Source organism: Triturus cristatus, chromosome 12 (assembly GCF_964204655.1).
Source record: "Triturus cristatus chromosome 12, aTriCri1.1, whole genome shotgun sequence".
In the NCBI taxonomy this organism is placed as follows: Eukaryota; Metazoa; Chordata; class Amphibia; order Caudata; family Salamandridae; genus Triturus; species Triturus cristatus.
In genome coordinates, this window is record NC_140595.1 from 822,175,737 (window position 1) to 822,199,024 (window position 23,288).

The 23,288-nt window shown below is 45.3% G+C and overlaps 1 protein-coding gene across 2 annotated transcripts in view; it reads right to left on the minus strand.

Annotated features, from left to right (window-relative positions):
• The window catches only part of ZCWPW1 (zinc finger CW-type and PWWP domain containing 1), a 1,624,070-nt gene that overhangs the window by 1,499,650 nt on the left and 101,132 nt on the right, over positions 1-23,288 (minus strand). For both annotated transcript variants that reach the window (XM_085639318.1, XM_085639317.1), the window contains exon 3: positions 21,797-22,152. In XM_085639318.1, coding sequence (XP_085495444.1) covers positions 21,797-22,152 — 356 coding nt within the window. The remainder of the gene's footprint in view (positions 1-21,796; positions 22,153-23,288) is intronic.

Here is a 23,288-nt window from a genome sequence, read left to right on the forward strand (position 1 = left end):
CTTCCTGGTCTCCTCACCTCTCAACGACGATCCCGCCGCTGGAGTCTTTGACGCCGAGCCCGACGCCGATGGAGAACACACAGGGATCAACTGCTTCGACGTCAACCGCATTTCAGAAAGGCCATAAAGCCTAATCCTCTCCCTTTCTTTCAAAGAACTTTTTGAAAGGTCCTTACAATGGCGACAGGAAGCAGAAGAGTGTATGTCCGGTAGACAGATGATACACACATCATGAGTATCCGAAGAAGCCTTCTTTTTGCCACAGGACAGGGCATGAACAAGGAAGGCATTTTCTGACAGAAAAAAGTTTAGAAATCTGTCAGGAAAATCAGGAAAATGCTTCACCAGCAGGAAATAATTAAGATGAAGCAAACAAATTCACTAGAAAACTAGCAATTCTTGACTAGAAAGTCAAAAACAAGCATTTACAATGCAATGGTCTTGTGGTAAATAAAATATCACGCTCTCAGACTTTTAAATATTAACAATAGGATCATGCATAAAGCAAGAGGCTGAGTCTGTGGTATCAGATTCATAAAGGGCTTTATTCCAATAACTCGAGTCAAAGGGAGAATATCTCCATCACCAAAAAGGATCTGGACGGGGCTGAAAAGTATTCTCAATATTCTCAAAACATTATTCACAGAGTACAGTATATATACATTTCTCAATTGTACGTAAGCAAAAGAGCAAGAGAGAATGAGATAAGAGCATGTGGGCGTGTAAGTAGGCGTGAAGGTGGGCGTCCATGTGGGCGTCCACTTGATGATAAGGGGTAAATTGTCATGTGTGGGTGGATACCTGGAGATGATTTCGCAATGTCAGCAGAAATACTTGGCAGAGATGCGCGCGCAGCAGCATGACGTGTGATAGACGTGCAACTAGAGGGTGAAAGGGACTTGACATTTAGCTCTACATGTGGAGACAAAAGTCTGGGGTTATGTCAACCTAATCCCAAATCATATCTAATATCCTATGTTTAAAGAACTGTGTTATCCACAAGGGAAGGGCTCTCGGACAGAATCTATTCTATACTGACTGTGTGTGTGTGTACAAGCGTCTAAGTGTCTACACTGAATGCGAGGGGATGGGAATATTCCATGGTGACAGGGCTATGAATTACTTGCATGAGGGCAGAGAAACCGGGCCTTTTGCTTGGTAACTGGAGGAATGTTTACTTAAGCTACTAGGCAGGAATGCATCGGCTGAGGGGGAAGCAGATAATTCGAAGGTGAAATACAGCTCTTGGCAGAGAATAGGCTGATGTCAGGCTTCGTGGGCCGCACAGAGAATGAGACAAAGTTCATGGTCACAGATGCAAGCTCAAGCTGAAGCTGTCAGAGGCAGAGAGCAGGGAAAGGCTTTGAGGACAGAATCGGGCCTACTTGCCTGAACTGTAAAAATGGAGTAACTTAGCCATATAAAGTCGGTGGCCTTTCATACTTAGGAATCGAATATCCAGCCCATTCATGGCGGATCTGACAGAGGACATGTTAACGGTGGACGCACATGTGTTTGCGTCTTCGAAACTGGAACTGAAGGGAACATACATGTATTTGTAACATGCACATAGAACCGTTGGGGTCCAAGATAGGGGACATAACTGATCAGGGAAATCCACATTTCCACATTCCCTCCTTGTCCCCTACTTGCCCGTCAAGAAACATCAATCTTCATTAATCCATCGATTTGCTCATGGAGCATCATTTCTTCTTCTTTCTTCTTCCGGGATCTTGAGCGAAAACCTTGATGTGGAATACACGATGTGGCACACAGACCACAAATCGCTGGTCCACATTGCAGGCATAGACAGCAACTGAATAGTATGAGAAGGCCAATACCTAGGAAGGATAGGACCCTCCATCCGAAGGTAGATAATACACTCCAAAACCAACCGGACCAAGTCCAGGTGCCTGGATTCTGGTGTATCTGGCTTACAATCTTATGAAGGCGAGTTATGGCTTTATATACAGATGGCGAATTTTCTGGTATGAAAAATGCAATAGCTTGATCCGATGACCCTACAAGCTCCGCCCCTATCGGCCAGGATAACGTCAAGGACAAGAATATTTTGAAGCACAACAATCCGCATAGCAGACTGCTCTTCTGTTAAATTGCCTAAGGCGGAAATAGTTTCGTTCACTACTGCTTCAAGGGTTCTGGTTAATCTACGTATCAGCTTACTATTGGTAACTGTACCTATATAGGGAAAGAAACCTTTATTGAAATCTGTGTATTTTTCCCATGCTGTTTCAGTGTAATTGACAATTGGGAGATCTCTCTGCTGTCTATTGTGTACTAAATGAGTATTTCTATGAGAATCAGGAGGAGCTAGGAAAACAGGTGGTAGGAGGAATGCTATGTAACAGGTACCATCCCAATCTAGAGGTAAGCGTATATATGCGGTCTGGCCACATATAAAGTAGGAATGACGAGAAGCTCTAAATGTAGACTTGCCTTGATCACTGAATTTTATTACAGTGGTGCATTTACTATGGCCCATGTGTATGGAGCCATTCTTTCTTATACATAATTCCTCTTTTACTGGGAATACGGACATGGCGGGCAAGATTGGTGTAGCTTCAGATTCAACGTTCAGGATCATGAGGTTAAGTGTAAAATTACCTAATCCATATACTTCATTTCTTAGATCAGTTCCTGTTCTTTTGGGAAGTCCCTCCTTGTTAGGGTAGCAGACTTTAAGCAAAAACTAAATTCAGGTTTCCCCATACCCAGTTGTCTTGATAAACTGCGGAATTCGAATCTAGGGAATTAATCAAACTAAACCATGCTCCACAGGAGCCATTGTGTGTGAACGGATAGAGAATAAAGGGGCAAAACTCCCTTATAGTTCTGATAGGGGGGGGAGTCGGCCACAGACCCAGCAGTCTGTAGCATTGCTAGTCTGATGTGAATGGTGCAGCATCTGAATAAAGGTATTGTTGCGTAAGGCAAGTCGATATGATAGCTCATAGGATGGCAGATCACTAAATGTGTGCTTTATGGTATCATTAGTGGAGGAGTGTAAAAGTGAGGCAATAGGAGGAAAAATAGCATGTAGTATTAAGCTGATACATATTATCGTGATGCTCTTAAGATATTGAAAAATTACAGTCACTATACATCTATTTGCTTCTTATCTAACTCTTATTTTTGCTTTGTTATTGTCCAAGATCTTATGCGAGCCAGAATACATGTTCAACCGCTTCACCACCTAGTGGACTTAATTGATCAAACGGGTTCTGACTTTTTGAATCAAGGTTTAGCTTTGTGGAAACTTCTGGGCATTCTCCTCTAGAAAATGTTGTTCAAAATCCAAGTTCAAAGTTTTTTTTCCTTTGTAAAAGAGTGGTGAAGGTGCACTTTGACTTTAACGGCCGTCCCCGTGGTCCAGAGCACTGACTTCGGCGCCTGTCATCCAGGAGCGATGGAGTATTCTTTGACCTGGGTGTTGTCAGGGAAGGCGGCAGCAACCTGCGAACAACAAGAGAGTAGTGCAGACATCAAGGAAGCCAGGTAATCTGTCAGCATGTTACTGTCAACATAAGTAATCTTTTAGGCATTGTAGTGCCCCACATATTTGGTGGTCTACCAAAGACCACTTCATAGGGAGATAAGCCTGTTCTAGAATGAGCTACTATTCGCATGTAAAAGAGGGCAACCGGCAGGGCTACCATCCAATCTATACCTTTGTCTGCGCAAATTTTAATGTCTGATTATGTCTTTCTACAAGGCCTGCTGCTTCAGGATGTCGCACACAATGGAATTTCCAGGTATACCCTAACAGAAGGGACACCTGCTTCATTAGTACCAGGACATATTTGTAACCTCTACATCTGTTTATTTGGATATAATCCATTTGGAGCACTTCAAAAGGGTGGTCAGGTGGATGGAATCCACCTTGTTCCATCGGAATGCCTTTACCTGCATTGAATTGGCAACAGATCATACATGTTCTGACCTTTTGTTTCGCTGCTGCACGCAGGTGCTTGTTGAACCATATATTCTGTAAGCTATCTATCATTGCTTTCTCTCCTAAGTGTGCAGGACTATGTGCGGTATTTATAATCACTTGTACCATGGTATCAGGAAGAAACTATGTGGATTTGCCCTTTGTCATCCAACCTTGATCAGTCAGTACCCCTCCTTGTTCCGATCATTTCTTTAATTCGTCTACAGTAGCATGTGTCTGAATGTCTTGTACATCCCTGGAAGGATCCCTAACTGTCATGGCTTTGGACAGTGATAGTATCTGTGATTTTGTCATGTCTAGTGGGGTCTGAGCTGTCTGTTTAGCAGTTCGGTCTGCCAGATCATTGCCTTGGGAAATGGTATCTGTGGCTCTAGTATGTGCTTTACATTTTAGGATAGCTATGGCTGTTGGTAAATGTATTGCTTCCAGTAGGGCTTGAATAAGGGGGCCATGCTGTATCTTGGCCCCATGAGAGGTCAAGAAACCTCTTTCTCTCCACAAAATCGGTGTAAATGTTTACTCTCAGGTGCTTAGCTCTTATGCACGCTTGTGTCAGGGCGATGAGCTCTGCTGCTTGTGCTGACAATATGTCTATTCTTTTAGTCTCTATTATTACAGTATCAGCAGTCACTGCATATGCTGCCACTAATTCTCCCGCCCCTGTCCTCATGCATGAGCCGTCAACATATAGTGTTAGCTCGGGGTCTGGGAGTGCAACATCTGTCAAGTCTTGTCTTGGTTTAGTCACGGTATGTATTACTTCAACACAGTTGTGTGGTGAAACGCTTTCTGTACTGGAGGGCAAAAGGGTAGCGGGATTCAGTATGTTGCATCGTCTGATCTCTATGTGTGGTTGAAATAACGTCAGCTCATAATCCGTCAGTCTAGCTACAGTCAGGTGTTGTGTTTGTGTCCGGTTCAAGAGAACCTCTACTGCGTGTGGTACTTGTACTGTCAGAGGGTGGCCCAGCACTATCGAGTCACTTTGTCTTATGGCTAAGGCCGTTACTGCAACTGATTTAGGCACGCAGGCAAAGCCTGTGCTACTGGGTCTAATGTACTAGAAAGATAAGCACAGGGCTCGTGTTTTCCTGCATGATCTTGTGTTAGGACAGATAGTGCTGTTCCATCCCGCTCTGTCACAAAAACATAAACGATTTGTTGTAATCAGGGTTTGCTAAAACTGGTGCTTGACATAAAGCTCTCTTTAATTCTTCAAATGCCACAGTGTGTTCTTGTGTCCAAGGGAGGACTTTAGTAGAAGCTGTATTAGGGGCTTGGACTAATTCCCCTGAAAGATCACAATAAAACATGAGAAAAAGGGGAAAACACCATACCTATTTCCTTGGCTTAATTTCTAAGGGGGCTAATTTCTAAGGGGCTTAATTTCTTAAGGGGCTAGCGGGAAGCGAACCTCCTCAGGGGCCACCCTGTGTCTTGACAATACTATTAATCCCTGTGTGTAGCTACTGGGCGTAAGCAAAATTATAGGAGATACACAGCGTATGTGAAACGGCGAGAAATCCTTCAAATTAATGTACAAACCTCATTGTGTTAGCTCATAAGCTAGCCAAATGACATCTCATATGCAAATGTCCCTATTACATGAACCTACACCAACCTGAAGTCAATATTAATGCTAGGAGGCCCTAATAGGAATGCTAAATTACCTAAATATTCGGAAAACCAAGTTTAAGAACAGTTGTTAATGTTGATAATTAATAATTTATCTGCTAAAGAAATCAGTCAATGTGCAATAATTTCCACCTATACAATAAATAGCCTAATTCAAAAACAAGTCAACTTTTGGGGCCACCACTCACAAGAATGAGCTTACTAAAGCAAACTTTAAAAAGGAAATCCTGTCAGATATTTTCTCATTACCCTAAATACCGGGCCTCATATGTCCCTCTGTGGTGGCAGTCCTTATTTAAAACAGGCCTTTCAAGAGTTAAAATGCGAATGCACAGATCATAATTGTTCCTTAATGTCCAATCTGGAAACATATGACCGAGGCTGCCTGTCTATAAGAGAAAGGCAGTTATGTGAAAAATATTTTAGTCTTGCATAGCCTTTTTCTTTTGTTTCATTCATCTCCAACACCAATTAGACATACACTGATAACGTGTTGTCTGCTATTTTGACAGCATGATAATGGTAATATCATGTCTGTGAAATTTAGTAATTGTGCCAAGCCATCAGTATACCGGGCACAGAAAGCATGGATAATTACACTAACATATATAAATGAGCAGCGATGCGCAATTACAGTACCTACAGCTCAGATGCGAACATTCTGGCCTGCTTAATTTGTCAGGCTTATAATCAATAACGTATTTACCTGCCCTATACAACCCCATCTGGCAGTGGGTCATCCCAATGATGACCGCGTCAAGTCTGACACACAGGATCAGCAACAATAATCAAAAAATGACGAACACACGAACCTGTCTCTTTTTTTTTTTTTTTTTTTTTTTTTTTTTTTATAAAAATGTGCTATGCTTCTTTGTACACAATGTACCCTCATGTCCTAGTCGAAGATGCATCCCACATCTTTCCTCACAGACCCGTAACCACTGGATCATTTATCCAATGCAACTGGTGGCAGCTTGTGGCCACAATTCAAAAATGTCTGAATTTGAAAATCGTTTTTATATAGGCACATAGCCCTTAAAATTCCAAGCAAGAGCAACATTTTACTTTCTGACCAGAAGCAATATAACAATTGCTAAAAAATAAAACAAATCTTCTCCATAGACATTTCCTCGGGGCACTTGTTTTGCACAGAATAGAACAAGGGAATCTTTCTCGACTTACATTTCTCAGCTGCCCTGTCTTATCAGAGAAGTTAAAAATAGCCCCTCAGCGCGGCCTGAGCCTGGGCTGCCAGCCATCTTTTGTTTGTTTTTCCTACTCCTGGCCCCAAGGCTCTCCAGCTGCAGGCATTACACAGATGCGATGTCAGAGAAGCCTTCTAAGCAGTGCCCTGTTCTGCTCCTCTCATCGGCCCCCACCTACACTGGCTACAAGGTCCGAATCTGTCTCCGATTTCTGTATCACATTCTGCTCTACACGGCCCCCACCTTCTCCTCACTCTGAAGCTGTCAAAGACAAAAAGACTACTCAATTCCATAAAAACTGCAATAATTCGCTCAATTGAAAAATTATTTTTACATACAATTTGCACTCAGGGGGTCATAATCTTACCGACTTGACCCTGCACATTGGCTCACTGGACCACCAAGAACACAAACCTGTATTCATGAAAAATTTGCAAATTCGAAATACCAACAATTCTTTTTCCAAGCTAAACTTGTCACTAATTATTTTTCGTTAACACTTTGTACATTAGGGGTGTCATCAAATCACAGGAGTTGCTCCTTCTCTAGCTGCACCCCTCTCAATTTCCTATTGACAACGTAGTCAAATGTTGGACCATGTAAACACCAGCTATGCGCTGTTCATTTGGTGGGGGGCTCAAGAACCTTTGGGCTACTATGTAATTAATATATGTATTATAACTGGTCTTTTTACTGGGGCCACTCTTGCTAGGTCCTCTGAAAGGACGGGATAAATACCAGCAACGTCAGTATTTCTTTTTCTGTCAGCCTGCGCTCATTTTACCAGCTCAAAATTCCTCCTGTAACATCTCATCCTTGGCTTTTCCAGACTCCAGTCCACTCCTCTCTGCTTCGTGAAACACTTACTCTGACCTTCTATGTGACGCCTTGCGCCAAAAACTCAATGGCATCCTTCCAAGCTGGTCTACATTTTCTCTTTCATAAGAGTGTTTCGTTGTCCATCTACTTGTTCTGCTTTTACTCAGATACCTTCCTCAACTAACACGTTTTCTCGGGCTTTGTCTGAATCCTCCCTACTTTTCTCTTCTTTTCTGAGCGCTTACTCTGTGCGTCTATGCTATTCTTTACGCCATAATTCAACAGCGTCTTTCTGTGACTGTCTAGCTTTCCTCTTCCACAACTCTTCTTCGACTTTCATGATACATTCGGCATCCCAGGTCCCAGCTACGGGCCATCTCTGACTTTCTGGTAACTCTTTGGTGTAGTCCACCCATAGATCAAGGAATAATATGGCGTCTAAGCCATGCTTGTGAAAAATAAAATGTCCTGTAGTGTCCCTAGGAGGAATAGGAACTGCTTCTTCAAGCACCCCTTTTCTGGTAGTAATCTGTCTTAACTTCGAGAAGAGCGGCATATTGACAACTGATCTGATACTTACTCTTGAACTCACTTAATACGAAAAAAACACAATAATGAACAGTGAACAATGAACAATCATTCATACCACAATATTTGAACACTTTAAACATTAAACATTAAACATTTTAACAACGACCGACAATGATGACAGTCTGCCTAACTAATCACCACGCTGAATTCTTGACAATAACTGAATACTTCGGAATACTTGATATACTGCTAAACAGTACATATACACTGCTAAACAGTGCAGACCGGATTTGTGTACCCAAATCCGTCTTGACCGGCACAACCTATGTGCGCGTCAACACGCCTCCCCGGCGATGGTACTCACCGAGTAGCTCCTTGAAACGGAAGGCCTCAGAGAATGGACTGGACTCGACGACTGCGGACATCGGACCCTCTGGACATCGGGACTTTGAAAACCTGGTGGGCCTCTGTATACCTCAGACGCAGCTCTCTCGCAGGTGGGCTCTGGGTAGACAATCTGCGTTCCTCACCGCCTCGTATGGATGCCTTGTCGCAGTCTGTCCCCTTCGGTGGCCTGAGGGAGTTGGCGGGAAAAACCCGCGACGTGCACGCTTGAAGTCCATCACGGCTATGGAAGGGGGCAAAACAGGACCTTCATCTCCGGCGTGTGGGGAAAGAGATTAAACTGTTCGGGCGCCATTCTGTGGTAAATAAAATATCACGCTCTCAGACTTTTAAATATTAACAATAGGATCATGCATAAAGCAAGAGGCTGAGTCTGTGGTATCAGATTCATAAAGGGCTTTATTCCAATAACTCGAGTCAAAGGGAGAATATCTCCATCACCAAAAAGGATCTGGACGGGGCTGAAAAGTATTCTCAATATTCTCAAAACATTATTCACAGAGTACAGTATATATACATTTCTCAATTGTACGTAAGCAAAAGAGCAAGAGAGAATGAGATAAGAGCATGTGGGCGTGTAAGTAGGCGTGAAGGTGGGCGTCCATGTGGGCGTCCACTTGATGATAAGGGGTAAATTGTCATGTGTGGGTGGATACCTGGAGATGATTTCGCAATGTCAGCAGAAATACTTGGCAGAGATGCGCGCGCAGCAGCATGACGTGTGATAGACGTGCAACTAGAGGGTGAAAGGGACTTGACATTTAGCTCTACATGTGGAGACAAAAGTCTGGGGTTATGTCAACCTAATCCCAAATCATATCTAATATCCTATGTTTAAAGAACTGTGTTATCCACAAGGGAAGGGCTCTCGGACAGAATCTATTCTATACTGACTGTGTGTGTGTGTACAAGCGTCTAAGTGTCTACACTGAATGCGAGGGGATGGGAATATTCCATGGTGACAGGGCTATGAATTACTTGCATGAGGGCAGAGAAACCGGGCCTTTTGCTTGGTAACTGGAGGAATGTTTACTTAAGCTACTAGGCAGGAATGCATCGGCTGAGGGGGAAGCAGATAATTCGAAGGTGAAATACAGCTCTTGGCAGAGAATAGGCTGATGTCAGGCTTCGTGGGCCGCACAGAGAATGAGACAAAGTTCATGGTCACAGATGCAAGCTCAAGCTGAAGCTGTCAGAGGCAGAGAGCAGGGAAAGGCTTTGAGGACAGAATCGGGCCTACTTGCCTGAACTGTAAAAATGGAGTAACTTAGCCATATAAAGTCGGTGGCCTTTCATACTTAGGAATCGAATATCCAGCCCATTCATGGCGGATCTGACAGAGGACATGTTAACGGTGGACGCACATGTGTTTGCGTCTTCGAAACTGGAACTGAAGGGAACATACATGTATTTGTAACATGCACATAGAACCGTTGGGGTCCAAGATAGGGGACATAACTGATCAGGGAAATCCACATTTCCACAGTCTCGGCAATATTATAGGTAGAGCTATTGGTATTGCTCATTATTATTTTATCATTTTTGTATCCCTAAAAAAATGGCATTGTCATTTCTATTGGCATTAGCTTTTTTTTTGCATATGTGATACCTATTGCATTACCAGAGAGAGAGTGAGGTAGTGAGATAGAGAGAGAGAGTGAGGTATTGAAATAGAGAGTGAGGTAGTGAGAGAGAGTGAGGTAGATAGAGTGAGGTAGTGAGATAGAGAGTGAGGTAGATAGAGAGTGAGGTAGTGAGAGTGAGGTAGTGAAAGAGTGAGGTAGTGAGGGAGAGGAATGTTGTGAGGTAGTGATATATAAGCATAGAGTGATGTTGTGATGTAGTGAGATAGAGAGAGGTAGTGAAAGAGAGAGTGAAAGTGAGTTAGTGAGATAGAAAGAGTGAGGTAGTGAGATAGAGAGTGATTGAGGTAGTGAGTGAGAGAGAGTGAAGTTGTGAGGTTGTGAGCTAGAGAGTGAGGTAGTGATGTTTTGAGAGAGAGAAGTTGTGAGAATAGGCGGAGGCTATAGGGATTTCTGCTGGTATAAGGAGCATGGGACACCATGATGAAACATGAAAGTCACAGACACTGGTAAACACGTTTTCATCTAAAACGGAAGTGTGAGAATAGGCGGAGGCTATTGGGATTTCTGCTGGTATAAGGAGCATGGGACACCATGATGAAACATGAAAGTCACAGACACTGGTAAACACGTTTTCATCTAAAACGGAAGTGTGATTCTGTGATCTCTGTTGGCAAAAGACGAGGGAGCTCCGTGCCGGTTAAAGGATGCCAAGGTATTGCCGGTATGATGCAGTCATGTGACAGCAGAAAAAGAATGGTCTGTCTCTGCTGTAACAGGTAATTCTGGGAGCAATCTGCGGGTAGAAGACTGAAGGATCGGTATCTCCACTGATAATAAGATGCCAGGGCAGAGAGTTAGGGCGATCGGGGGCAGCGTACGTGTATACCGCTTGTCTCCATGATGACAAGAGGAAGCCCAGAAGGACCCGTGGGATACTTAAAGTGGATGGAAATATGGTGGCATCATGTACATTCTTTGGAAAGGAGGATCCTCGGGAGACTTGGGGTGACCTATGGAGTGGTAAGCATGTAGTGGAAGGATCGGGTGTACGGATCGGGAAGGGGCATGACGCTTCCCCTACAATGAATCTCGGCCTTGGGTTGTGTGCTGCGCTACACACTGATCCCTGAAACGGGCATAAATGTCGTGCAATGTATCCGATCTAAGGAGGCCTGGGGGCACTGTGTAGGTTTACCGAGGCCCTCAGGGCGCTGGACAACGAGAGAGGTGATGAGTTCGCATGTGGGCACTGTGCAGGTATAGCCTAGGAGGCCGGAAGTACTGTACTCATGTGTGTAATTACATACATATGCAGCGTGGCACTACGCTCGTTTAAGAGTGGCCTGGGAGCTGGCAGTCAAGGGTAACAACCTGTCTGAGGCCCAGAGCTGTCAGAGGCACGTGAGCTCCAACGGGGGGAGGTTCATCTCACCGACCCCGCCAACAGTCCTTAAAGACTAGATAGGCCCCCCACCCTCTGTCACCGGCTCCCTGCGTCTCCTGCTTACCGTTGGTGCCCGGGCTGCGACGGCGCCGGGCTCTACTCCTCCTCCACCCGCCGCCTCTCCCTACCCTGAGCCAGCGCTCAGACTGTCTCCAGGAGTGACGGAACGCCCCGCCCCCTGGCACCAGGCTCCGCCCACACCTCAGGCTGCCGGCGGAGGGGCTGGCTCTACGTGACGTCATCGCGGCATTCCACAAGGCAGCACGCGAAAAGCCATCAAGGCAGAATAGACATTAGAAACAAAAGAAGGACAGAAAGTGAAAGCTACCTCAGCTAGACGACAGACAACAGCAACACTATCAGTTATTAGAAAGAAACATTCGACCAGAAGTTAGCCGCTAACATTTAAACTACAGCTTTCAAATACGGCGGATGACTGTTATCAATAGATTCTATGTAAATGTTTAGGAATTTACTACAACTAAATTACTTTGACATCGGCCAAGCTGGTGGTACCCCATGAGGTTGACGTCAAACGTTTTAAGGGAGCTTATCACTTTAGCGTTTAAAAACGTTTAAAAGCGTGTTTAAAAACAACTAAAATTGCCTAAAAAATACCAAAAACAAGCACACTACCCCGATACTACACACACCACTGCCTTTCTCCGAGGCGAAGCAGAAATGCCTCGGAGAAAGGCAGCGGCGATTTCGGATTCGGGGCGTGTTTTTCTTTTCTCTCCTCTTGCCATTGGCTGGAGGAGAGAATGAGAAAAGTAGCAAAAAACACGCCCCCGAATCCGAAAAGGACGGGGCCTGTTCGGAGAGACAAACCTCTTCTCCAATGGCTGGCCAGCATTCAAGAGGCCAGCCAATGGAGAAGAGGGAAGAAGAGGGGCGGGTTCAAGTCCCTCTTCTCCAAGTTATTAAATCTCGCGAGCGAGACTGCGCAAGCGCAGCCTTCGCTAGCCGAGACCTAATGAAGAGAGCTGAATTCCAGGGTCCTGACAGAAGGAGCCGGAAAGAACAACTGACCCAACTGTCACCCCTGAGGCATGATGGGATATTGGAATCAGGGCTGCCTTAAAGGAACGGTGCCAGTTTTTTACCTGTACAAGGCTTTTCAGTCTCTATGGTATTGGATTGCAATGCAGCCTGCAGGCTAACAATGTTTTATGGATCTGTGTTTGGCACAGTGTTTTTCTTTTCTTTCTCAAGAGCGATTTGGGTGTATTATTATACCTATGACGTTTTATTGGATATTTAGATCTACATTGTCTAGCCTATTATGGGGGCTGCATTGGCTTGGAAAAAATAATATATGTTTATACATATACAGAGCTGTATATATATATGTGTGTTTCATATATAATTTTTATTATTTCCGGGGTCCCCGCACATGGGTGGGAATATTCAGTGCTTATGTCTACTGATGAGGATCCCCTGGAAGAGAAGTTTGGTCTCTTTTACAAAACAACTTTGATGTGTTACAAAACTAAATGGGCCTAGGCCTTTTTTCAATTTTATGTTAACTTTGCATTGCTATTTTGATATATACCGGGGACTCCCATCTCAACAACGGGAAATTATTCAAGTATATGAATCTATGGATGTTCCAATACTGGAGTAATATACTGAATCTGTATCTGAGGCAGATTTAGAATAAACAGCAGGAAAACTGTTCCTTTTCCTTTCATGTGAGGTGTCATATGGATATCTGAAGTGGGAAGATTTGACAAAGTAATACCAGCCAGAAAGTACCTGTTCTCCCTGGTTAAGTTTTGGTGATGAAAGAGCCTTTTAAGGATCACTAGATCACTCTGGGGCCTTTTTGGTACAGGAAATGTTTTTGGATTATCACATTACAAGTAAAAAAGAAGACGATCAAATGGCTTCAATGGAGAATGCATCGGATCTTGCAGAAAACGTACTATCTTCAGAACAAATTCTTCTGTGGAGATTTTAAAGACAAATGCTTCTTGAGGATTTTTCTTTTGACATCAAAGGTTTATATTCGTCAACATAATGCACAGCTCTCGCATGATTGTTTGTACATGTTTCCATAGATAATGAGACATTTGTGCTGAACACACTAAGCGTCAGACATATCGGACACATCTGCTTTTATCTATGGTCCATATATGCCTGCATCTATGGTGCACACTGCATTGCTCTAATTGCTAATCTTTTGTGTTTTTGTAATTGCTAAAATATCCAATAAATAAATATAAAAAAAGATGTATAATCAACCACGACTGCTTTGACAATAAATGTTTGGAGCCGAATGCCTCAATGTTGAGTGACTCGAAGTTTAGTGCCTTGACCACGAGTGGAGCGATGATCCATGCCTTAAACATTTATGCTAAACCTCCAAAGGATCTCAGTGTTGACATTGGCACTGAGCTATTCTTTGGCGGCAAGCCGGCCACAAGTACGTCAGACCCCTCTACATCCGAATGGGCCAAATGGCCTTCAAAGACGATATTCTTTATGCCTATATTCTCTCTGGCTCTCTCTCCTGGCCGAGTTGTTATGGACAGAGAACACAATCCCATTACAAATAGCCCCTTCACTCGCTGCTTTACAGCACTGCTACGCCTCTCTGATTTTTGCCTCTATCATACCTTTGAGGTGATTGCCTGGAAGGACTTTTAGGGTCCTCCAACACATCTTTTAATAAAATGGGTTTTCTCCAAAGTATGGGAATTTGGTAGAAAAACCACATAAAGGGAACGTGGGTCATTCACTAGATGGCATTTCTCTGCCAATGAGGAGTGGAGAAAAAAAGACAAAAAAAAAAAAAAAAAAATCAAACTTCATGGCTTGAACTCTTGAAACATCAAAGATGTCAACTGAAATCTTACAGGTGTAGACTGAAAATGTTTTACAATTACAAAATAGAGTATGATAGGGTTTAATACCCTTAGAAGTGTTCTAAGAATCTCTCAGCACAAGCTGGGAAAAAAACATAACTGGACCTCTTTAGCATCTACAGATACAATTCATGAGGGGATGGGAAAGACTGCTGGAGTCTGAAAGGGGCAGTTTCTGATTTCTCAATTCAACTAAATTCTTTCTAACATGCTTTTCAAGTTAGGTTAACTGGAACAACATTGGGATTATGCTGTAAAGAGTTTCCCCTTATTAAAAGTTTTTTTCTCCTTTTCTTTTTTAAAAATAAAGCTGAAAACTTGGAAGTTTGGTTGAATAGCAGTTGACAGGCCTTAATTTGAATATGCTACTTACCAGTATGCATCTGTTCTTGGCATGTAGGGCTGCTGACATTCATATCTGTGCATAGATCGCCGCCTAGTGTTGGGTCCGGATGTTTGCACGTTGTTGTCCTGGAAGAGTCTTCGAAGTATCCTGAGATAGGTGACTCCTCCCCTGGACCACAGTGCGCATGGGCATCCTCTCCATCCTCAGATTGTTTTTCGCCATTGTGGCAGTGATGGAGTAGATACAGAAAGTGATGACCATGCTATACAGTAATTCTGAGAGCTGCAGCTGCTACAGGCGCCGGGGAGGAGGGTGGGCGATATGAATGTCAGCAGCCCTACATGCCAAGAACAGATGCATACTGGTAAGTAGCATATTCAGTTCAAGGCATGTGGGCTGCTGAATTCATATCTGTGCATAGAATACATAGCAGTACCTCCTATTAGCGGCGGCCACCAGTGCCGGCTGCAGCGGTCTGAAAAAGAGTTTTGAGAACAGCCTGTCCTACAGCTGCCTGCTGTTTTGAGTGTACATCTACACAGTAGTGTTTGGTAAATGTATGTATAGTGGACCATGTGGCTGCTCTACATATTTCCTGTAAAGGAATGTTTCCCAGGAAAGCCATGGACGCCCCTAACTTACGTGTTGAGTGGGCTCGTGGGGGAATCGTTAATGTGCGCTTAGCCTTTTGATAGCAAATTTGAATACATTTAACGATCCATCTGGCTATACCTGCTTTGGAGATGGCGTTGCCTTTGTGTTGTGGAGAAAAGGCAACGAAAAGTTGTTTTGTCTTCCTAAAGTCTTTAGTTCTGTCTATATAGTACATGAGGGCCCTTTTCACATCTAGTGTATGGAGCATTCTTTCAGCGACATTTTGTGGATTCTGAAAGAAAACAGGCAGTTCAATAGTTTGATTCATGTGGAACTGCGATATTACTTTAGGCATGAATTTGGGGTTGGTACGCAGTACGACCCTGTTTGCATGAACCTGTATGAATGGCTCTTGAATGGTTAGTGCCTGGAGCTCACTAACTCTTCTTAAGGAAGTGATTGCTACTAGGAAAGCTACTTTCCAGGTGAGGAATTGAATCTCACACGAGTGGAGAGGTTCGAAGGGTGGACCCATCAGTCTGGTGAGGACCAAGTTGAGGTTCCACACTGGTGCTGGCGGGTGTCTCGGGGGAATTACTCGTTTAAGTCCCTCCAAGAAAGCTTTGATGGCAGATACTCTGAATAAAGAGAGGTGCTGCCTGTTCTGGAGATAGGCTGCTATCGCGGTTAAATGGATGCGTATTGAGGTGTATGCTAGATTGCATCAGTATAGGTGTAAGAGGTAACAGATTATGTTTTGAATGGATGCGTCTAGCGGGTTGATGTCATTGTGGGTGCAGTAAATGACAAACCTCTTCAATTTAGCTGCATAGCAAGCTCTGGTAGTGGGTCTCCTGGCCTCCTTGATGATCTCCATACAGTCAGGTGGCAGATTTAGGTAGCCAAACTCTAAGACTTCAGGAGCCAGATTGCCAGGTTCAGCTGTTGCGGATCTGGGTGCTGAATTTCGCCATGGCTCTGCGTTAGAAGTGCAGGTTTTATCCGCAGCCTTTGATGCGGCACCACGGAAAGTTCCAGAAAGGTGGTGTACCATGGCTGGCGCGCCCATGTTGGAGCAACTAGGATAAGCGTCAGTGAGTGCTGTCGCAGTTTGCGTGCCACCAGTGGTATTAATGGCGCTGGGGGAAAAGCGTACACAAATCTGCCGGACCAGTTCATCCATATCGTATTGCCCTGCGATTGTGGATGTGGGAACCTGGCGGCAAAGCTTTGGCATTTTGCGTTTTCGTTTGTGGCGAATAGGTCTATCTCTGGGTGACCCCACTGTTGAAAGTACGGTTGGAGTACTGATGGGTGTAGCTCCCACTCGTGCATTTGGTGGCTGTGTCTGCTGAGCAGATCCGCCATCTGGTTGTCCTTGCCCGGGAGGTGTTCCGCCATGAGGAATATGTTCCTCTGAATGGCCCACTTCCACATGCTCTGAGCCAGATGAGACAACTGTGGAGAGTGTGTTCCTCCCTGCTTCTGTATGTAGTACATGGCAGTCATGTTGTCCGTCCGGATCAACACGACTTTGTTGCAGAAGTGTACTTTGAATGCCTTCATTGCTAGGAAGATTGCCATCAGTTCCAGAAGGTTGATGTGCATCTTCTTTTGTTGCGTTGTCCATAGTCCCTGCACTGTGTAATTGAGTACATGAGCTCCCCATCCCTGGAAAGACGAGTCCGCCGTCAGTATTATTTGTGGAACAGGCTCTTGGAACGGTCGGCCCTAGCAAAGGTTTTGTGGATTCCACCAATGCAGATAGTTGTATGCCCGACTGCTCACCAACACTAGGTCTTTTAATTGCCCGTGAGCCTGATTCCATTGACGTGCTAAGCACTCCTGAAGCGGGCGCATATGTAGTCTCGCGTGCGGGACTATCAAAATGCAGGAGGCCATCATGCCTATCAACTGCATGAACACTCTTGCAGGAAGGGAGTGTTGTGGTTTGAACTTGGAGATCAGCAGTTGCATGCTGTTGACGCTCACTAAATTTGGCTGAGCTGTGGCTGCCAGAGTGTCTATTGTCGCGCCCAGGTACTGTCGTACGTGTGCGGGTTGTAGATGTGATTTTGGGTAATTTAGTGAGAATCCCAGACTGTGAAGAAGGTGAATGGTGAGGGACATGTGGCTGGCACATTGCTGGGCTGACTTTGCCTGAACAAGCCAGTCGTCCAGGTAAGGGTAGACGTGAATGTGTCGTCGCCGTAGATGTGCAGCCACTGTAGCTAGGCACTTTGTAAAGACCCTGGGTGCTGTTGTCACGCCGAAGGGGAGGACTTTGAATTGATAGTGCTGTCTCTGAATAGTGAACCTGAGATATTTCCTGTGTGATGGGTGGATGGGTATGTGGAAGTACGCATCTTTGAGGTCTAGAGTGGCTAGGAAGTCTCCCTGGCTGAGCAGCGGGAGAACCTGCTGTACGGTGAGCATATGAAAATGCTCCGACAGAATGTAGTAGTTGAGGGGTCTGAGGTCTAGTATAGGTCTGAGCGACCCGTCCTTTTTTGGGATTAGGAAGTACAGGGAGTACACCCCTGTCCCCTGCTGGTTGACGGGTACGACCTCTATTGCACCTTTTTGCAGCATACTTAGCACTTCCTGCTGCAATAATGCTAAGTGCTCTGCGGACATAGGACGGTGCTTTGGCGGTATTGTGGGTGGAGTGGAGGTTAATTCGAGACAGTAACCGTGCTGGATAATATCCCTGACCCACCTGTCCGTGGTGATGGCTTTCCACGTGGACAGGAACCGCTGGAGTCTCCCCCCGACAGGTGTTACGTGGTCGGGGGGAAGGGAGAGGGCGTCACTGTTTGTTCTTGGGTGAGGACCTGGTGTTGCCGTAACCGCGTCCTCTGCCCTTGGTGCTGGAGCCACGATATCCACCTCTGTTGTTTTTATCGTAGGTACTCTGTGTGCCCCCTTTATTGTATGTCTGCTGTGACCCCTGTCCTCTAGCTGCTCCCCTATTCCCGGGGCGACGAAAGGAGCCACTACGAAATGTTTGCGTTTGCAGGGCCCCCATTGACTTTGCAGTGTCAGTGTCCTTTTTTATCTTTTCTAAGGTGGTGTCAACTTCTGGTCCGAATAAGTAGTCGGGGTTGACAGGCTGATTTAGGATGTTGTTTTGAATCTCAGGTTTGAATCCGGAGATTCTTAACCAAGCGTGTCGGCGTAACATGACGCTAGTGTTTATCGCCCTCGCAGCTGTGTCGGCAGCATCTAGTGCGCACTTAATGGATGCGTTTGTAAGAAGTTGTCCCTCTCTGATGAGGAGCTCTGCTGCCTCTTTGTATTCGTCTGGCAGATGTTGGAGTAGTGACTCTAGCGTGTCGTAGTGTGAACGATCGTAGCGAGCCAGGAGGGCCTGTGTATTGGCAATGCGCCAGATGTTTGCTGCTTGAGCTGCAATCCTCTTGCCTGAGGTCTCCAGCACTTTGGACTCCTTGTCTGGGGGAGGAGCATCACCAGTTGTTTGCGAGTGCGCTCGTTGGCGAGCGTTAGCAACCACCATGGAGTCCAGAGGTAACTGACCCCTAATGTACATAGGGTCCCCGGGCGCAGGTTTTTTTTTTTTTTCAATCCTGGGGTTCAGCACCCGTGCCCTGGTTGTTTCCTTGAAAATGTCCTTTGCTGGCTTGAGAACACCTTTCAACATGGGCAGAGTCTTGACAGTCCTCTCAGAGGAGGCGAAAGTGTCCACCAAGAAGTCGTCCTCAACAGTGTCAGAGTGGAGTTGCACTCCATGATTGGCTGCAGCACGTTCTATGAGGGCATTGAAGGCAGCAGTGTCCTCTGTGGGAGATGTTTTTGCGCCGTAAAGCTGCGTGTCCTGGGTATCTGTTGCGGCACCCGGGTCTGCAGGGTCATCCCAAGCTTGATCTGGGTCCTGCTGCTCCTCAGGATCTATATCCCTAGGGTAGGTGGTATCATCACCCATGTAATCCTCCATTGCGTCCGTGTCGGAGGGCGTCGGAGAAAAGGACAGGGGATCCGGATAGGAGGTATGCAGGCGTTCATATAGAACCGGTTCCGACTCTGCTGGCAGTTTCTGCTTTAGAGGGATTCTGTAAGAGTCCAAGGCCTGCTCTGGCGTGACCTTCCGTTTTCGGAGCATGAGTCTGCCGGTGTCGGCGTCGATGAATTGGGACGGTGAAGGCTCAGTAGGAGAGTGTCCAGTAGATGGGGACCTTGTCTGGCGGACACTTGTTCGGATCTCGAACATCTTCGGCGCCGTGGACGGCGGCAAACCAAAAGTGATGTTGGTTGGTGGCGAAGGTGCCTTCGGAGCCTTTTTCGGGTCGGGGCCCGACGTGGACTGGAGGGCTGCCCGTTCTCTAATGCGTTGCAATGACGCCGCAACTTGTCACACCGAGAACGCCGAAGGTTCTTTGGTGCCGAGTGGTTCCGTTGAGGTAGGCGTGGACTGCTTCGGAGCCACCAGGTCATCGATTCGAGGAGAGGTAGTAGCGGTCGACGGAGTTGATGATTTGACCCGTGTCGCTGCCTTCGAAGTGGACTCCGAAGGAGCGGCCATCTTAACTTTGGTGGTCGGGGCCGATGGCGTCGGTGCCGGGTGCTGAGGCGCCTTTGTGGTACCGATGGCCTTCCTTTTCGGGTCGGTACCGATGTCCGCAGCAGCGAGTTCGGCGCCGAAATCCCTTTTAGTGCGTTCGGAGCCGACGGTTTGTGCTGGCGTCGAAGGAGTGGAGGTCTTCGAGGGCTTCGAGCCGACCACTGCTAGTTTCACTTTCGGTTTCTGGGGAACCGGTGCGACGATTGGTTTCGGTTTCGTTGAAGGGAAACCAGTCTTTCTCGGTAATAATGGCTCTTGCTGGATGTTCGAGGCCGGGCCCGAAGGCGGGGCCGAAGAACTGCAGGATTGGTCTCGGGTAAGGCCCGGAGGCGATCCCTCGACCGGAGCCGTAGAATGACGCACTTTGATAGCCTCCGTTTCGACGGGTAGGCCCTGCTCTTCACCAGAGCTATCTTCTTCGGCCCCAAAGGCCTCATCGTAGTCTCCTACCTCATCGTCGGCTTCTTCCCTGTGAAAAAGCGCTTCATCGGCGTCTTCCGATCGGGAATCGTGTTCGGAAGCGGGGCTGGAGTTTATATCTTCCACGCTTTCAACATCCTCGTCCTCGGTGCTGAAGATGTTGGCCGGGGCCGGTGCCGATTGGTGCGCTTCTAATCTCGCTGCTTGTCGATTCCGGAGAGTCTTCTTGGATCGGAATCGGGCACAGGCCATACATTTCGATTCGTCGTGATCCGGCGAGAGGCATTTGTTGCACACCGGGTGGACGTCGATATGTGGATATTTGGCGTGGCATACAGGACACCATTTGAATGGGGTCCTCGATTCCATCGTCGATGTAAGGTCGATGGTTGGATTAAACGGATCCGAAAACTTGAAGAAGTTTGCTAAACTAAGCAAGAAAGCTGTCGATACCGAGCGGGAACAGTACCGACGAAAACTAAAGGCCTTTTGGCCTTAAACTAAATGTTCCTAACTTGAGCTAAGATAAGCACATCCAAACCCAATGGCGGAAAAAAACAATCTGAGGATGGAGAGGATGCCTATGCGCACTGTGGTCCAGGGGAGGAGTCACCTATCTCAGGATACTTCGAAGACTCTTCCAGGACAACAACGTGCAAACATTCGGACCCAACACTAGGCGGCGATCTATACACAGATATGAATTCAGCAGCCCACATGCCTCGAACTCAATGCTACTGGAAGCACTTTGGGAGCTGTTAAATTAGTCATTCATTACCTAAATTGGTACACATATATATGTAGAAAAAGTGTTTAAGGATTCCATGCAGCGTGTGGCCTAATTGCAATACTTGTGACTATCAAAGAAGATCCTACAAAACAGAATAGGTATTTGTTTTTTTATGGAAGTGAAATTCAGTCAGTATCAATTGCCAGAGCAAAGGCGGGGCTATTCAAATGCGTACAACTATCAATGATGATCCCATTCTAGAGAACTAAAGTGCTAGTACACTTACTCTCAACTATCCTTCTACCGGTGGACACCATTTTACAGGAGAGAGCATGGGATGCATTTCAAAAGTGTCCATTTTCCTGACTGGTTACAGGAGACATGTCGCTATGGAACCATGCTGACAAAGCGTATAGCCAAGGCCAGATCTGGCCTGCAGCTTGACTTTTTATTTTTAAACATGCCTACGCTGTGGTGTAGTTGTCTGTTGATTTAAAAACTCCTACAAGTATGAAGGGATAGAGATATCAGGAAGTATGAAATGAGAATGCCATGGATGGGTTTACCAGTGCATAGACAAAATCTTTATGTTTAAAAAAATTAACATTCTAAAATCATGCAATTTTTTTTTATCTTCGCAAGCGCCTATTTAGACATACCTTTGGAGTCTTGATCTTCTGAGAGCTTTCATGAGGATTTGTCTCAAGTACATTCTCCTTATCTTCCGTAGCCATGGTTTTTGAAGCATTATTCTCACTTCTTTTTCTCTTCTGCTTCTTGTCTGAATCAGAATTTTCTGTTTTTCTTTTCTTTTTGGTTTTTGCTCCATCCCGAGTACTTAGCCTGTTTTTGCTTGATTTTGAGTCAGCTCCTTCAGGCTTAGCAGGACAGAGTGTTTCGCCCCTAGCTGCAGAGTCTTCTTCATTTTCAGATGCATTGCTAAAACCATGAACTGACAAAGCATCTTCTTTTTTCTTAAGTGGTGGGGCAAATTTCTTTGATGTCTTAATGCATTCTGAAAATGTAAGCAAGGTGCCCATAAGTAACTAGAATATTTGTTCTGCTATTATCATATTTGGTACATACAGTGCCCAAATAGCTGTTGTACTTCAACTTCAGAACACAATGATCAGTTACGAACAAATCGAGAAGAGAAATTAGGTGACTTACTTATATTTTATGTCATAGGAATCGTCACTGATATTCATAAGCACTAATAATCTCTGCCAACATGTGGACTATCAGAATAATTTTCCAAAGAGAAATATATATTTTAGATAACCAAAGATTTCTTTTTTAAATATAGACTGTGTTTAATTAAAGTTTCGGTCAAAGCCCAATGTGATGTTGAAATATCATCAAAACACCTACCTTAAAGAGGATAAAGAAAAAAGAAAAGAGAAAGTGGGAGCTGTAGGAGAGTAGGGTCTGCTTTCTATGTTCACCCCCACTTTTTGCTTCACTGGTTTTCGACTTAGATGTGGCTGTGGGCCTGCCAATCAGACCCACAGCCCAGCTGTTCTCTCTCTAAATGTATACTATGTACTTTAGGTGCATAACCCAATTGGTAAGGATCACCTTATTGGCCCCTGTATAGTGTACCTTAGGAACCCAGGGCATAGGTGTACCCTAGGCCTACCAGGGGCTGCAGCATGTATTGTGCCACCCCTGGCCTGGCCTTCCATTATGACACAACTGGCTGATCACTCAGCTGGGGCAAGGTCGTGTAATCACCCCTTGCTTAGGTGTAGTATTCCTATACCTACCTTATATATAGACACATGTGTACCTATCAGCCACTCCTATGGCAGGCCTTAACAATCCTGGAGGCAGAGTGCTTGGTAACATGTGAGATGGTGCTCTAGCATGAGCTGAGCCTGTCTGCAGCTTTGGGAACCATGTCCTTATAGCTGTTCTATGATATAGCCTACCATATACTCTTAAAGTACCTTATAATCGTAAACGGTTATGGTAACTATGGTTTGGCTCTATCGAAACATGTTGTGTAAGGTGTCTAACACTTTGGGATAATACCCCCATACCATTTCTGGCAATGAGGATATTATTCCTCCCTTCTAGAGGGAGAAGACATGTTGAAACCTACTTACCCGGTTAAAGTTAACCAGAGCCCCAGCATCACAAAATGGATGT